General features: G+C 41.7%; 1 protein-coding gene across 7 annotated transcripts; it reads left to right on the top strand.

Annotated features, from left to right (window-relative positions):
• The first annotated feature begins 201 nt into the window (after nt 1-201).
• aldh3b1 (aldehyde dehydrogenase 3 family, member B1) lies at nt 202-8,095 on the top strand. Of its 7 annotated transcripts, none has more exons than XM_028455914.1 (10): nt 202-372; nt 1,700-1,866; nt 4,458-4,568; nt 4,629-4,749; nt 4,826-4,911; nt 5,892-5,973; nt 6,547-6,939; nt 7,033-7,199; nt 7,279-7,378; nt 7,659-8,095. In XM_028455914.1, the coding sequence occupies exons 2-10, from the start codon at nt 1,705-1,707 to the stop codon at nt 7,841-7,843; spliced, it is 1,407 nt and encodes a 468-aa protein (XP_028311715.1). In that variant the 5' UTR covers nt 202-372; nt 1,700-1,704; the 3' UTR covers nt 7,844-8,095. The 7 variants fall into 7 exon arrangements, with proteins under 7 accessions (XP_028311715.1, XP_028311714.1, XP_028311718.1 ...); XM_028455913.1 differs by having other exon boundaries at nt 204-372; nt 1,697-1,866; XM_028455917.1 differs by lacking the exon at nt 202-372 and adding an exon at nt 457-599.
• The last annotated feature ends 6,569 nt before the right edge of the window (nt 8,096-14,664 follow it).

Here is a 14,664-nt window from a genome sequence, read left to right as displayed (position 1 = left end):
TACTGTTCTTCTTTTCATGGAATGTATTATTGTTGTGTTTGCTGGATTGTTGTACCAATTTGTGTTGCATTACCATGAAAAAAGAATAAATAAAATGAAATGAAAAAACACTTACAGAACCCTTTATCACCTACCACTGTTCCTCAAATAATGTGGAACCTTCTCATTCCACAGGAGAACCAAGGTGACCACAGGAAGAACCAGGTCGGATCAGGTCGCAGCTCGCTCACAAGCTCCTCCTCCCGTGCTCGTGCCTCTGGTCCGGCAGGTTTTAAGCTCGTTTATCAGGATCCACTGAATGTGTTTCCGTAAACAGCTGCGACGGGTTGTGAGTCCGAGCGTGACGGACCGGGACTGCACGCGGAACCTCCGGTAAGGAAAGCGTCTGTGGCTCAACTTTCTTTCTTTTTTTTTTTTTTTTTTCTCCCCAGATAAACACGCACGCGCACGCGCATGAACAAACAAACCAAAACAAACACACACTCCGTCTGTTCTCTCCCACTGACAGACACAGACCGTTGTATTCTAACCGTGAGTAGAGGAGCTGCTGAGTCACAGACACACCTGTCAGTCAGCTTCAGGTTACTTCATTGTTTTAGGTCAGTCCTCCCATCTGTCTGTGACTGTCAGTTAGTGTCTGTCTGTAGTCAGATATCTGTTCTTCTGTGATGAGCTGAGCTTTTTGTCCGTCCCTGTCTGTAGAGAGAGAAACAGACTCTACAAACTGGGTTAAATACATATTTAAGTTATTTAGTTTCTGTCTGGTCTGTTGTTGTGCTGTAGAGAATGACGAACTGTTGCTGCTGCATTTTTTTGTGTGACTGCATGTGTGCAGATATGTGGTCGTGTAAGTTCATACTTGTGTGTATTTCAGTTGTATTTTTTTATTTATTTTTTTAAAGGTGCAGTCTGCAACTTTTCTAAAAGTGACTTTTTGTCATATTTGCTAAAGCTGTCACTATGTAAGGACAGCTTTACATCAAACTAGTAGTTTGTGTGAAAAAAAAAAAAGGCTCATTGAGTCCACCTGCATCCTTTGGCAGATTGCCAGAATGCACCACCAAAAAAATAAAAAATTAGAGCCAGGATTGTGTTTGATGGGCTGTCTGACAGCTGTTGCTCACAGGACCCGCCCCTTCCCCGTGGCTGTAGCACCGTCTTTTTTACAGTGTATGGTCTGGAGGAGTGGAACATGGAATTAGCGACTTTTCTGCTTGAAAGGTAATTACTGCTGCTTTATTTACATTATGTTTGTAATTGTTACACTAGAACATTGTGGTGCATGTGTTTGTTCGTGTTCGCGTAGCAGCCTCCATGTGGGCTGCTGTAAGTGACACTGTGTTGTTGTTACTGCTGTTGCTGAGGTGTGTGCACATTGAGAGAGAGAGAGAAGCGCTGCAGTAATATGCTTTTAACAGATCATGTTATATTACTGTGATGTTGCTGTCGGACTAACGTTAGCTTGTTAGTTCCTCTGAGGGAGGGACTTTGGAAAGTTTGGACGCAGGGCAAGAGAGCAGCGGGGAGGGAGGGGGAGAGAGGAATATGAGAGTTGCGGACTGCAACTTTAATGCCTTTTTTGAGCAATTATTTTTTTGGTTTCGTGGTCACGGTTTCTTTGTTTTAGAAATGTCCTCCAAACTGGGTGTGTCAATAAGATATTAAAGGGATGTTTCAAAGTCTCTCTTCCTCTCAGCAGAAACCATGGATGCTCATCAGAAGGTGTTGGAGCGTGTGAGGACGGCGTTTCATTCCGGTCAGACCCTGACGGAGCAGTTTCGCCGCACTCAGCTGATGAAGCTCATGGCCATGATCAAAGAGAATCAGGATGAGATCGTGAAGGCTCTGCACAGCGACCTGAAGAAAGTAAAGGTCACGCACTCACACTCACCATTTAGGAGTCTTGATTATATTTTTTGCTTCTGCATTAACCTTGAGACAAAAGACATTTTTCTCAAATTCATATAACTTTTTCAGACCTAACTAGTTTCACACGTTCATCCATTTTCAGACCCGCTTGTTCCTGTTTTCAGGGTCACAGGGGTGACTATCTCCGGCTCACACTGGGCGCTAGGTGGGGGTAGACCCTGGATAGGGAGCCGGTACATCGCAGGGCAACACACAGACAGACAACCACTCACACTCCCGTTCACTCCTATAGAGATTGTTTGCACCGACGTCACAAATTTCCCATGATCCTCTCTGATTCACTAGTTTCCACCATCTTTCAGGACAACTTTTATTTACAACATGGCGGTGACTATTGAGAAAAGCGCAAAATGGGAGTTATGTGCGCAGTTGTCGGGTGTTCTAACAATTCTGCTCGCAACAATGTTTAGTTTTTTAGTTTACCTACTGTTAAACAGCGTGAAGGGCCAGAAATCGAAGGATTAACTTGCAGAGTCAAAGACAGTGGCTCACAAATCTGCACAGATCGGACATCAAACCTACAAGCTACAAATACATTGAAGAGCATTTTGTGAAGGGTACGTTTTTTTTATCCATTACTACCCTGACTTATGTGTTTCTAAAATAACAGGATCTTCCACTTCACACTACCAGGCATGTGCGCATATATATGTGTGTGTGTACATTTGTTTCTGCCTTTGCATCGTTTTGTATTTTTACAACAGTATTCCTCACCCACCCCGACACAAAAAAGTTGCATGAGGAGAGGCTTTTGTACGCCTTCATCTGTCTCCCTGTTACAAATCTTGTAGTGAGTACCAAGTAGTTCATGATGTCCGTGTAATTTACACTCGGCCACATGCCCACATCGTCCTCAAATTGCTGTAGGGGTCCCTCTGCACTCCTCTATCATACCGTGATACCTGGCTTTATCTGGGATGTTTAATCCTTGATAAATTCAGGAAAAATCACATGAATCCACCATTGAAGATGTGTTGTATACATAAGAGATGGCAGATCCAAGCAAATCGGAGAGGATCATGGGATATGTGACGTCAGTTGCAAACCATAGGTCTATTGGCAATTTAGAGACTCCAGTCAACCCAACAGTCATGTTTTTGGATTGTGGGAGGAAACCCACACAGCACGGAGAGAACATGCAAACTCCACACAGAAAGGACCCAAGTGTCCACCCCAGGGCTTGAACCCAGAACCTTCTTGCTCTGAGGCGGACGTGCTAGCCACTAACCCACCGGTCACTTTCACGCAAACGCCCCAAGCAGTGTTTGGAATTACAGCGTTTTTTTTTCAGTAACGGGGTAATTTAACTAATTACTTTTTATGCCATTACAACGCCATTAACGTTACTGAACGTTAAATGCGGTGCGTTACATGCATTGATTGAATAAACTGTTGTCCGAAAGCACCCCTGGCTTCATACGCAGCTGTAGTGAGGAGGTGGGTTAAAAGCAAGGTAAGCGATTACGATTGGCGGCGTCATGTTTCATGGTAGCCAATCAGAGCCAGTGTTTTTACACATGTGCCAGACACACAACCACTACAGATTTGATGAAGCAGCAGAGATGGCGAGCGTGGAGCAGTCCAATGAAAAGTTGGCATTGTTAAGGTGGCGATACAAACACTACTTTAAATTAACTGTGGTCAAAGGCAAGAACGTGCATGTGAAGTGTTCATTATATCCAGGAGCAAAGACTTTGTCGACATTCATTGTAAGCAACTTAAATTTAATGAAGCACCTCACAACGACACACGCATCTAAAAAATCTAAATTATTTGACATATAGCAACTTCTTTTTTTTAACAGTAACGCAAATAGTTACTTTCCTTGGTAATGAGTTACTTTTATTATAGAGTAATTCAATTACTAACTCTGTTACTTTTTGAACAAATAGTGAGTAACTATAGCAAATTACTTTTTTAAAGTAACGTTCCCAACACTGGCCCCTAGTGGCCACAAGCGCCGCAGCACTCTCGCAAAAAATCAACAAACAGTCAGTCGGGGCAGCCTCCCTCGTCTTTTGATTGTGTATACAGACAGTAGTTGACCTGTAACTTCGGAATAAGGATTGGCTTTAAGGGCTGGGTTGGTCGGGCTGGGGTGCGAAGCGGGGCTGGGCACGCGCCGCGGCTGAAGGAGCAGCCGCCGGCGCTTCCCCCTTACTCCCTGGTCTCGCCGCCGTCGTCGGCTCCCTTTGCCAAGGGTCGGCACGGGGGCCGGGTGACCCCGCAAACGCTGGGCCTTGGATCCCTGAAATCATTTTCAGCTCAGTGAAGGACTGGAGACTATAGACTGGTGTCAGTCCTGGAGATTGTTGACTAGTTGATATTGATTAGCAGAGATCGTGTGGACCAGGACCTGGCAGATGTATCTCTGTCACCTTCCAACCAACACTTGGTCGTCCTCATCCTTCACAGCATGTCGTTTACCTTCTCCCTCACATCTTAACTCTCAGCTTGTATCCAAAGGTTCAGAACCGTCCACATGTTTTCTGCTCCTGATTCATTGTCCTCTTGTTGATGCACATCAGCCGAAGTTTGAAGCCGTCCTGTCCGAGGTGGACATCCTGCTCAATGACTTGACCTTCACCATCAGCAACCTGTCCAGCTGGATGCAGCCCGAGTCAGCTAGCACCAACCTGGTGAGTGTGTACCTCCCCAGGAGCGTGCACTGATAACGGGTCGCTGCTTTTCATCCTCAGGCCACGAAGCTGGACGACTGCTTCATTCGTAGGGAGCCGTTGGGAGTGGTGTTGATCATCGGGTCGTGGAACTACCCTCTGCAGCTCCTCCTCCTCCCCATGGTGGGGGCCATTGCTGCAGGTAGGACCTCATCATCATAAGCTCTCCCTCATGGATCCACCACTCACTGTCTGCTCTCTGTATCTCTGTTTCTGAGGGAACTGTGTGATCCTCAAGCCTTCAGAGGTCAGCGCCACCACAGGCAGCCTTGTCGCGGAGCTTGTCCCCAAATATCTGTCCCAGGTGAGCTCCAGCTGTGGCCCTTCACACCTCTGCTTCGTCAGTGTGTAGGAGAACCACATAGGGTGATGGAGGTGGAGAAGAACACAGCTGGTGTTTGCTCTGCTGATGCAGAGGAGAGAGATGATGGGACATCTGGAGTCAGGAGAGTGATTCCTCTTCTCCCATTGGTTGATCTTTGTCAAATGATGGTTCTGCTTCACTCAGTGTAGAGCAGAGGTTCCCAAACAGGGGTACAGGAGCACATTGCAGGGGGTACCGGGAAAGATTTAAAAATTAATTAAAAAATAATCAGGAAAAGCTACTTGTTCCTTTTTAGGCAATTTTTTTTTGACAAATTCACCACAAACTAACAGTACTATTGCTTAATAAAATACTATATATGATTGTAATTTATTGAAACAGGATTGTTTAATGCTGTAGAGGCTGTTTTATCACACTTCTGACAGTAGGAGACAATAATTAGCATAATTTTACAAAGGAGACCATATTAACTTACTATTGAAGTAATTACATAAAAATGGCATTGTTATTTTTTTTTAAATGACTTTAAATTTCACTCATTGTTTTGAATTTGTAGATTAAGCCTTTGGGAACTAATTTTAGAGACACAGTTAGGGGTTTCGGAGAGTCCACTGTTTCACTAATTGAAAAGCATATGAAATTATGGAGAGGGTACTTAAGATATGAAGGAGCTACACATGATTAGACAAAAATGCTAAAGGGGTACACGGGACAAAAGTTTGGGAACCACTGGTGTAAGAGAATCACATCAACTGTTCTACACAACAAAGCTTCAACTGCAGCTTTCTCCACCTTTGTAGATCTGTTACTATCTTCTTCTGTATTCTATCAGCTGGAGAACTGTGCTCTGCGTCGGCTCCTCCATGTCCTCAGGGCATGCATGCATGTGTCTGATCCTAAAACTGTAGAACCTGTGAGCGTTCTGACCACTCTGAATCCTAAACTGTGATTGGTTACAGGAATGCTATGCTGTGATTCGTGGAGGAGCAGAGGAAACTCAAGAGCTGCTGAAGAACAGATTTGACCACATCTTCTTCACAGGTACCAACTGAAGCCCTGCAGGTGCATCATGGGATACACAGCTTACCAACACCTCCACAAATATTATCATCATATACTAAAATGATATTGCATTGTATTACTTTTAGTGAGGTTAGTAACCTTTAGAGCCAAAAATGCAATAGGACTTTGGGAATAATTTCTTTCCATGTTTGTTTTCTTCCTTGGTTTTCTAATTTTCGGTTTCGGCCAATAATTTTCATTATGGTACATCTCTAATATATATATACATATTATGTGTTTGTGTGTGTAAATACTCTCAACAATTGCCCATATGTGTTATTATTATTATAGTATTTTATTCTATCCTCTTGTTATTGATATTTCATTTATTTATTCCAAATGTGTTTTTCATTTTACATTTCTTGCTGCTGTAAAAAAAAAAAAATATATATATATATTTTTTTTTTTAAATATGCAAAGTAAAATGACTAAAATAGCATAATTCCAGAGACTCAATGGTGTTTTTTTTGTTTTTGTTTCACATGTTCATACGCCTATATAATCATTATTTTTCTTACTTGTGTTTCTTTAACCCTGGGCTTTGTTTGCCAGGCTCTAAGGGCGTGGCCCGCAGCATCCTTCAGGCTGCATCCCTGCACTTCACCCCTGTGACCCTGGAGCTGGGAGGAAAGTCTCCCTGTGTGGTTTACGGACCGGTCAACATGACGGCCGCGGCTCGTCGTTTGGTCTGGGCCAAGTTTTTCAATGCAGGCCAGAGCTGCGTGGCTCCAGACTACATCCTGTGCACCTCCAGCACACGGGACCTCCTGCTTCCTGCTCTGAAAGAGGCTCTGTGGGAATTCTACGGAGAAGATCCACGGACCTGTCCAGACCTGTGCCGCATCGTGTCCCCCCAACACTGGACTCGTCTCCGAGCCCTGTTGGAGAAGACACGAGGGAGGATCGTGATTGGAGGAGAGAGCGACCAGGAGGACAAGTACATGGGTGGGTTTTTAGCTCCTCCTCAAACATATTGAATCTGATCTTTAGCGGGCGGGGCCTCTATAACATATCAGATCCTTTCACCTTTCTCCTCAGCTCCCACAGTAGTGGTGGATGTTTCTGAGGATGACGCTCTGATGGCAGAGGAGATCCTTGGTCCCATTCTGCCCATCCTCTCCGTGGAGTCTGTGGAGGAAGCCATCGCCCTGATCAACAGAGGACAGAAGCCTCTGGCTCTGTACGTGTTCTCTGAGGAGTCGTCTGTAAGAGCTCCACCCTGTCACGGTCTGTAAACTTTTACTTTGAAAGCTCTCAACCCTGTTGTGCTTTCTGTGGTTGAAGGTGGTGAAAACGGTGCTGGAGAAGACGAGCAGCGGAGGGTTCTGCTCCAACGACGGCATCGTTCACATGACGCTGCCGAGCCTGCCCTTTGGAGGCGTGGGTAGGTCACGCCAGTTTGACATTACTGTGCTTTGTGTAGCTCACCTGTTCACACGGATTAGCACCAACACCCTCTGCAGCAGTGTGGACCCTTAGAGGGATCAGGAGAGGAACTCCTCCAAAACCTGATGATCCACATTTAGGTTTCTTTAGCTTATGATCTATATCAAGGATAATTTCAGTTCCAGAACATAAGGAGGCATGAATGCAGAGCTGTCATGTGACCAACCTCATGAAATCACGTGAGCCTCACCAGGACCCTCGGGCCTTTGTTTCTGTAGGTGCCAGTGGGTGGGGCAGCTACCATGGACGCTGGGGCTTTGAGACGTTCAGCCACCGCCGTGCGTGCATGCTGCGAGGCTGGGCCTTAGAGAGGTTCAATACTCTGAGATACCCGCCTTACAGCGACGGGAAGCTGGGCTGGCTGAGGTGGACCACCTCAGCACACAGCTGTGTGCTTATGTAACATCTGTGCTTGCGCTCTGGTCCTGGAGGGCTCCTGTCCCGCACCGTATTAGCTCTCGGAATGAGCTGCCTTTCCTGTGAGGTGGGGTGAAACATCTGGAGCATGCAGAACAGCAGCCCTTGGAGCAGATGGTCCTGTGTGTCCCCCTGATGCTCTACAGGCTCTCTATGATCACGACTCAGGAAGCCCTAATCTAATTATATGCTTCTTTTTTATGTTTACACTTTGATTAAAGCTGACTTGGTAATTCTATTGGGTGCCTCTTTTCTTTTATCACCTTCTGAGAAATATTGTAAATAAATGTGAGATCTGCCTGACATCCCAATGGACACAATGGCAACAAGGGTGTAAGGTTTAAATTGTCTTGAGAGCTTGCAATGGCTTACTCTGTTATCTGTTGCTAGCAAGAAATTACGTTCCACAAGCAGCATTCGTAGCAAACTCTGGCTCCACAAAAATCTACTTCAGAAACGTTGTAAAAATTAAAATTGTATTATTACTCGGTTTCAAAGTAATGATTCCACTGATATGAACGTGGCTGGCTAATACACTTGAAACTAATTACTGATCACCGAAAAGCAGGTAAGAAAACAGTTTGCTTCCAAAGCTCTCAAAACACTGACTCCACTCATCAAAATCAACAGCATATCTGGCAAATGTATACAATCTTAAAGGGAAAGTACATCCTTTTATCATCATGTACCAAATCACTCAAAAACAAGAATTCTAGAATGCTTTTAACATGTTTTAACTGTATTTAACACTACTAGTGCTTATTTCCCCTACACTAGTGAGTTAGTACATTCTTTTCATCACCTACACATCATTTGTGCTGCTGCAAATAGTTTTACTGGTAGATGTCTTATTTGTACTGGGCAATATCTCATAAGGGCAAAAAAAAATTTAACTCGTGAGCTTTCTTCGCCTGCAAGCAACACAACTACTGTATTACTAGTTAACATTAACCAATGATTGACTATACATGTCAGAGTTTTTGCAGCTCACTAGTGAACTCTTTTGCGTTTTTTTGACATCCTTGATATCAACCATTCATCGGCTAATTACACTCACCTTTCCATACAATCGCTACTCATATCGACAACTTCACATTCTGCAGCTCTGCAAGCTCTCCTATGATTGGTCCTTGCAGTTGTGAATACCCGGTCACATTACAGGGTATGTAGTCTCAGGCATATATTGTTTCGCATATCTTTCCCACCCACTCCAGTGTTTAACAAATAGATCTATCTTTAGGTTAACTGTAAAAGTTATCTTTTCCATTTTGTAAATGTCCATCATTATATTGGTCTAGTCTTGGATAGTCGGTTCTCTCTGTACTTTCCACTTCTTTGTAATAGCTTTTTTAGCTGCAACTTTAAAATTCGGAATACTCAGTTTTGATATTGTTCCTCTTAAAAGTTGTAATTTGTATGCACTGATAAAAAAAGTTCGACTAGTGCAGGGGGCTGCACCCTTTACTCTTTAAGGAGCCATTTTGCCTAATCTCGACTGGATTAAAGTCCTTCCGGAGCCGAAAAAAAAACCTTCTCATGAAAACAATACAGCATATAAAATTCTATACCGTTAAAATAGTATCGAATAATTTTATGAGTTAATGGATTTGAAGGGCTACAAAAATAACTTGAATTTGATAACACATTATCAGCTCCAACACATGCTAATTTCTTACAACATATCAAGCAAGCAAATTAAGCCGGTATGTTAGCAGTTAAAAAAATCTTTCCCCACACAAATAACGTCTGTATTTTCTTCCAGAATAGTCTTTTTTGTTATTTAAGTTATCTGACCAGAGATTTAAAACTGAAGGTTAGCCACTGGTGTTAGGAAAGTTAATGGTCTGTAGATGTTACAGGAGTTGAAGTAGGACGGTGGCAGAGTTACTCATTTTTAGGTTAACCAATTGTTTTATCATCAATTTATTTGAAGTTAATGTCATTAATCACCAGTACCCTCTGTAGGAAATAAGTCATTTTCTTATTTTTTTAAATCGTCAGAGAGCCATTGCTAAAGAGTCAAAGAGCCACATGAGGCTCCAGAGCCGCAGGTTGCAGACCCCTGGACTAGTGGATAATGAGATGCATTTTGTTTAATATCCTGACAATAAGTCCGTATTTGTAAATATCAGTAGAAATTCTCCAAATTAATGTTGCTGTGTGTCAAAACTTTCTAATTGATTATAATTTACAATTTGGAAAATGACCTTTACACCTTTTGTCATCCAAGTTTTATATCTGGAATCAATACTGTTTGGTATGATGTTTTGATCATATGCCAGCAAACTCAGCATTTTAATATTCTTTTTCAAGTTATGTTTTTAACAGCTCTTTCCAAACTGCAAATACAAATTCTACCCATATATTTCCCAGGTTGTCAGATGACTCAAGACATTTTGCGTCTGCCAGAATAGCCTGTAGGGGGACCTCTGGGACCACATTGCATTCTATATCTTTCCATTTAGCAACATATTCTGGATTACACCAATAGAGTAATGCTTGAACTTGAGCTGAAAAAACGAGAGGCCCCGGCCTCCCTTGTTTTTTGACAACTGCATTGTTTTATAGTGGATACAAGGTTTCTGGAAATTCCTTTGGCCCATTCTGCAGATAAGTAATTAGGAATGTAAATTGGAAGAGTTTGAAATAAGTAAAGAAATCTGGGTAAAACATTCTTTATGGTTTCAATCCATGCAGCTAAACTAAGATATGGATGAATTTAGGTGGAAACATGATTTCTGCTCTGGTTGAATAATGAAGTCCAGTCAAAGCATGATGATTTTATAAAAAAGGATTTATTATAAACTAAATGAAAAGGAGTACAAAAAAGGGTGTTCCATCCTGCAGCAGAACAAGGCGGCTAGCAACTAACGGAAAGTTTTCTGAGCATCAACTTTGACAGATAGGAAGAGCCCCACCCTAAGATGAGAGGGAAAGAGGGGGTGAAGGGAAGGAGGAGTGGAAAATCACTGTTACAGAGTTCTGCTTATCAGAGTTTTGGTATGAGACCTTGAGGAAAGACTGTTTGTTGCTGACACTGTAAATACAGCACAATCTGTCTGTACTGCGGATAATTTAATCTAATCTAACATGACTCAGCAAAGGAGCAACGTCTCTGTTGTACAACAATATAATGCAGTCATCGTGTATAAACATGACAAATTGTACACATGAACACACATTTGATGATATAATTGCCCACTTTTGGTCACCGTCAATGACCATGTCAAGAAACAAAATTATTATATTCCAGTAGAATAACCTTGGATCCATCTTTGCTGTCTGTCAGGGTTAAACATTAGCATCGTTATTGTCACACATTGGATAAATGCTTCTTTGTGAGACACAGACACATCTAAGAGAGAGAGAGCAAGAAAAATGTGGAAATAAGCAAAAACCATTAAAAACTTCATTATCAATGGCATGAATCATCAAACCCTCTACCACCATCTAGATAATCAAAAATAAATCATCATCAAGGACATCACTCATATTCATTGACTCGAGTCCAGTGTCTTTGTCGGCGATCAGAGCTTGTGACTGTATGACTTTCAGCTCGGTGTGAGGTTGTCCACCCTCCACCTAACTGTATGCTCTTCACGGGCGTGACATATAAACGAAGCAAAGGAAGAACAAAATCCCACGTCGAGGTCCACAGGGCTTGATCATGTGCCTCCTTTGTCAAAAAGATCGGCTCCTGATCCCCGGGGGGGTGAAAGGTCTTTTCTCCACTAAGCAAAGGAACGCTTCTTTGTGCACCGCACCTGAGAAACCAGCTTAGATGGGGTAGCTGTTACTGCACCGCCCCACTCAGTAGCCTTGTCGGTTTCCCCTTTGTTGTTCGTTCAGCCTCCGTGTCGGCAATCATCTGCTTGGATCCATGTCACCCACTCCACGACCTTCACTGCCGTGTAGGTCGTCAGCTGAACTTGGAAAGGGTCGGTCCACCTCTTCCGTCTCGCGTTGCAGACGATCACAAAGTCATCAGGCCGAATATCGTGCAGATGATCGGTTGTTGTCAGAGGAAGGGCAGTCTTCAAACACCTGGCAACCTCTCTTGGGATCGGTTGGTACCTGCACAGAAGAAAAGAGGGGAAAAAAAACAAAACAAAAAAATAAATGAAAAAGAAGGGCTGTTAGGGTTAGTTAACTAACTAATTGAATTGTTAATATGTTAATACAACTCAGTTATATCCTCCAGGAAGGCAGAGTTAGGTCAGAGGTCAGTATCGGAGAGCTTTTTAGATCCTAAAAGGTGCTGCAATGGTTAGGAGTGGGTTAGTGAGCTTTTAGCCATGCCGAGCTCAAAGCTATCTGTAGCCCATTCACACACGTGAGTGGGAAAATGTGAGGCTGAAAGAAAGGCAGGATGTATTAATTTGGTTCTGCTTTCCTGGAGCAAGGAGAAGCATAGCTGGAGTTGTAGTGATTCTCAAACTGTGGTACGTCGACTACTAGTGGTACGCTGATACCTGGTGAGAAGTAACAATTTGAGAGCCACTACTTACAAGGGCATGCAAGTCGTACGAAGAAGTTTGGAGTGTAAGTGCATGTCTTCCCAAGATGAATGCATACAATTGGGAGACATGGAGATGTGAAAAAGCCTAACAAGTTTAACCAAATAAATAAATGTTATTTATTTCAATTTTTGTTTTTTGCCATCTCTTATTTATGAAGGAGAAATCTTATTCTATCCTTTATTTATGACTGAAGGAGAAATCATATTCTTGACACTCCACACTTAATAACATAACCTAATTATTTTATGGACTGAATTTGTCAGTTCATTTATTTTATTGTTGTCCCTCATAATTGTTATTTGAGACTTAATTTCCTATTTTGGGTCTGAACCAGAGTGAAGCAAGATTATTGTCCCTTTTAAGGTTAGACAAAATTAAAGTTAAGTTGAGTCTCGGACAATCATATTGTCTTTTGCTCTCTGTTTTCATCCCATCCGTAGGAGTGATAAGCCACATCGGTTTGGAGAGCTTCCTTAAATGCTCGGTAGTTACTTAAGTTTAAACTATCTCTCATTTATATCGATTAATTAAGAATTTCAGGAGGACTTTATTTAAATCTCAAGTTGGGCCACCAACCCAATGTTGAGAACTATTCATTTTACCCTTAAAAATGTCTAAACCCATTTAAAGTGTTTTAGTGGCCTTGCACGCAATAATAATAATAATAATAATAAATGCAATAATAATATCGTAGACTGAGAAATTTGTTCAGAACGATATTCGGTTACAAAGCACGTATCAAATCAGGTGGATTGCTATCTCCTGGCAAGACAGTCTAACGCATGTTCAGAACAGAATGCAACATTAGCTGGAACAGAATGTGACATTATACGACAAACTAAAATATTTTAACATTATCTGGAACAAAATGCTATGTTAGCTTGAACAGAACCAAAGTTTTCCAACCTGTAAATAAGAGCGACGTCCAAAATTTTCCGACCTGTAAAAAAGAGCGACGTCCAAAGTTTTCCGACCTACAAAAAAGAGCGGCGTCCAAAGTTTTCCGACCTGTAAAAAAGAGCGACGTCCAAAGTTTTCCGACCTGTAAAAAAGAGCGACGTCCAAAGTTTTCCGACCTGTAAAAAAGAGCAACAAGCAGCGTCCGTAGGAGCTGAAATAAAAAAAGAGAAGGTGACTGAACAGCCACAGCTTAAATAAATTAGTCTAATCAATGGAATCATCTTCACCTGTGACAGGTGAGCTGATGATGGACGAGCGCAATCTCCTCTGTCTGGAACAGAATGCAACGTTATCGTCAAAATTGAATTTTTTTAACATTAGCTGGGACAGAATGTAATATTACCAAGCAAAGAAAAAAAAAACTAAATATTAGCTGGAACACTAACAGAACGTAACATTAGCAGACAAAATAAAAAATAATTAACATTAGCTGGAACACAATGCAACATATGCCGGCAAAAAAGAACAATTTAACATAAGCTGTAAGAAAATATAATCATTAGCTGGAAAAATAGAAATATTTAACATTATCTGTAAGAAAATATAACATGGGTACAATGGATCATTTTAACAGGTATAATACATACAGTATGATACAATACAACCACTTCAAAATATACAATAAATATTTTACCATACAATAGATATTCCAACATATGTACAATAAATCATCTTTACATAGGTACAATGGATATTTCAACTTTTACAATAGATCATTTTAACATACAAAGGATGTTACAACATAAGTACAATGTACATAATCTTAACATGGGTACAATAAATGAATCCAGAGCCCATGTGACGAAGGTCCTGGAGATGGTCTTCATTCTTCTCAGACTACAGGTGAGTTTCCTTCAAGTATTGTAGACGTCGTGGGTGATGTTCTGGCACTTTTCTGGATGCTGTGATGGTTCCTCAATTACTTCTCAACTTCTCGCAGTCAAATTTTATATCTTCATACATGGTTCTTTAAGGCATCTTCGGAAAGTTCCCAATTCTTCTTGAAAATGAGCAAATTCTTCAGAAATCACGTTATCGCACGTTTCACGCAACATTAAAAATTGACGTCTGACTTTTACTGACGACAAGGTTAAGGAATAAAGGAGGTTAACCTTTGAAACAAGGGGTTAAAGCTTTAAATAACAGCTTTTTGCTTTTTGTAAAGATTTAAGAAGTCAGAATTTACATTAGAAGACTCCGTAAGTAGGCACGCAATAAAATTGGTCAATTTTTGGTGGTTAAATTCATTAACTAATTTTAAACAAGGACTGTTAAACATAATTCATTTTTTAAGTAATAATGACATTTTTGGGTACGAGTCATTATT

Source organism: Gouania willdenowi, chromosome 8, assembly GCF_900634775.1.
Source record: "Gouania willdenowi chromosome 8, fGouWil2.1, whole genome shotgun sequence".
NCBI lineage: Eukaryota > Metazoa > Chordata > Actinopteri > Blenniiformes > Gobiesocidae > Gouania > Gouania willdenowi.
Note: the sequence above shows the minus strand (reverse complement) of the source record. Positions and strands in the feature narration are given on the sequence as shown.

Coding starts and splice junctions, on each gene's coding strand:
- aldh3b1 (XM_028455912.1), top strand. CDS start 4,293: ATGTATCTCTGTCACCTTCCAACCAACACTTGGTCGTCCTCATCCTTC. Junction 7,200..7,278: donor TGTTCTCTGAGGAGTCGTCT/GTAAGAGCTCCA, acceptor CTGTGGTTGAAG/GTGGTGAAAACGGTGCTGGA. Junction 7,379..7,658: donor CCTGCCCTTTGGAGGCGTGG/GTAGGTCACGCC, acceptor TTGTTTCTGTAG/GTGCCAGTGGGTGGGGCAGC.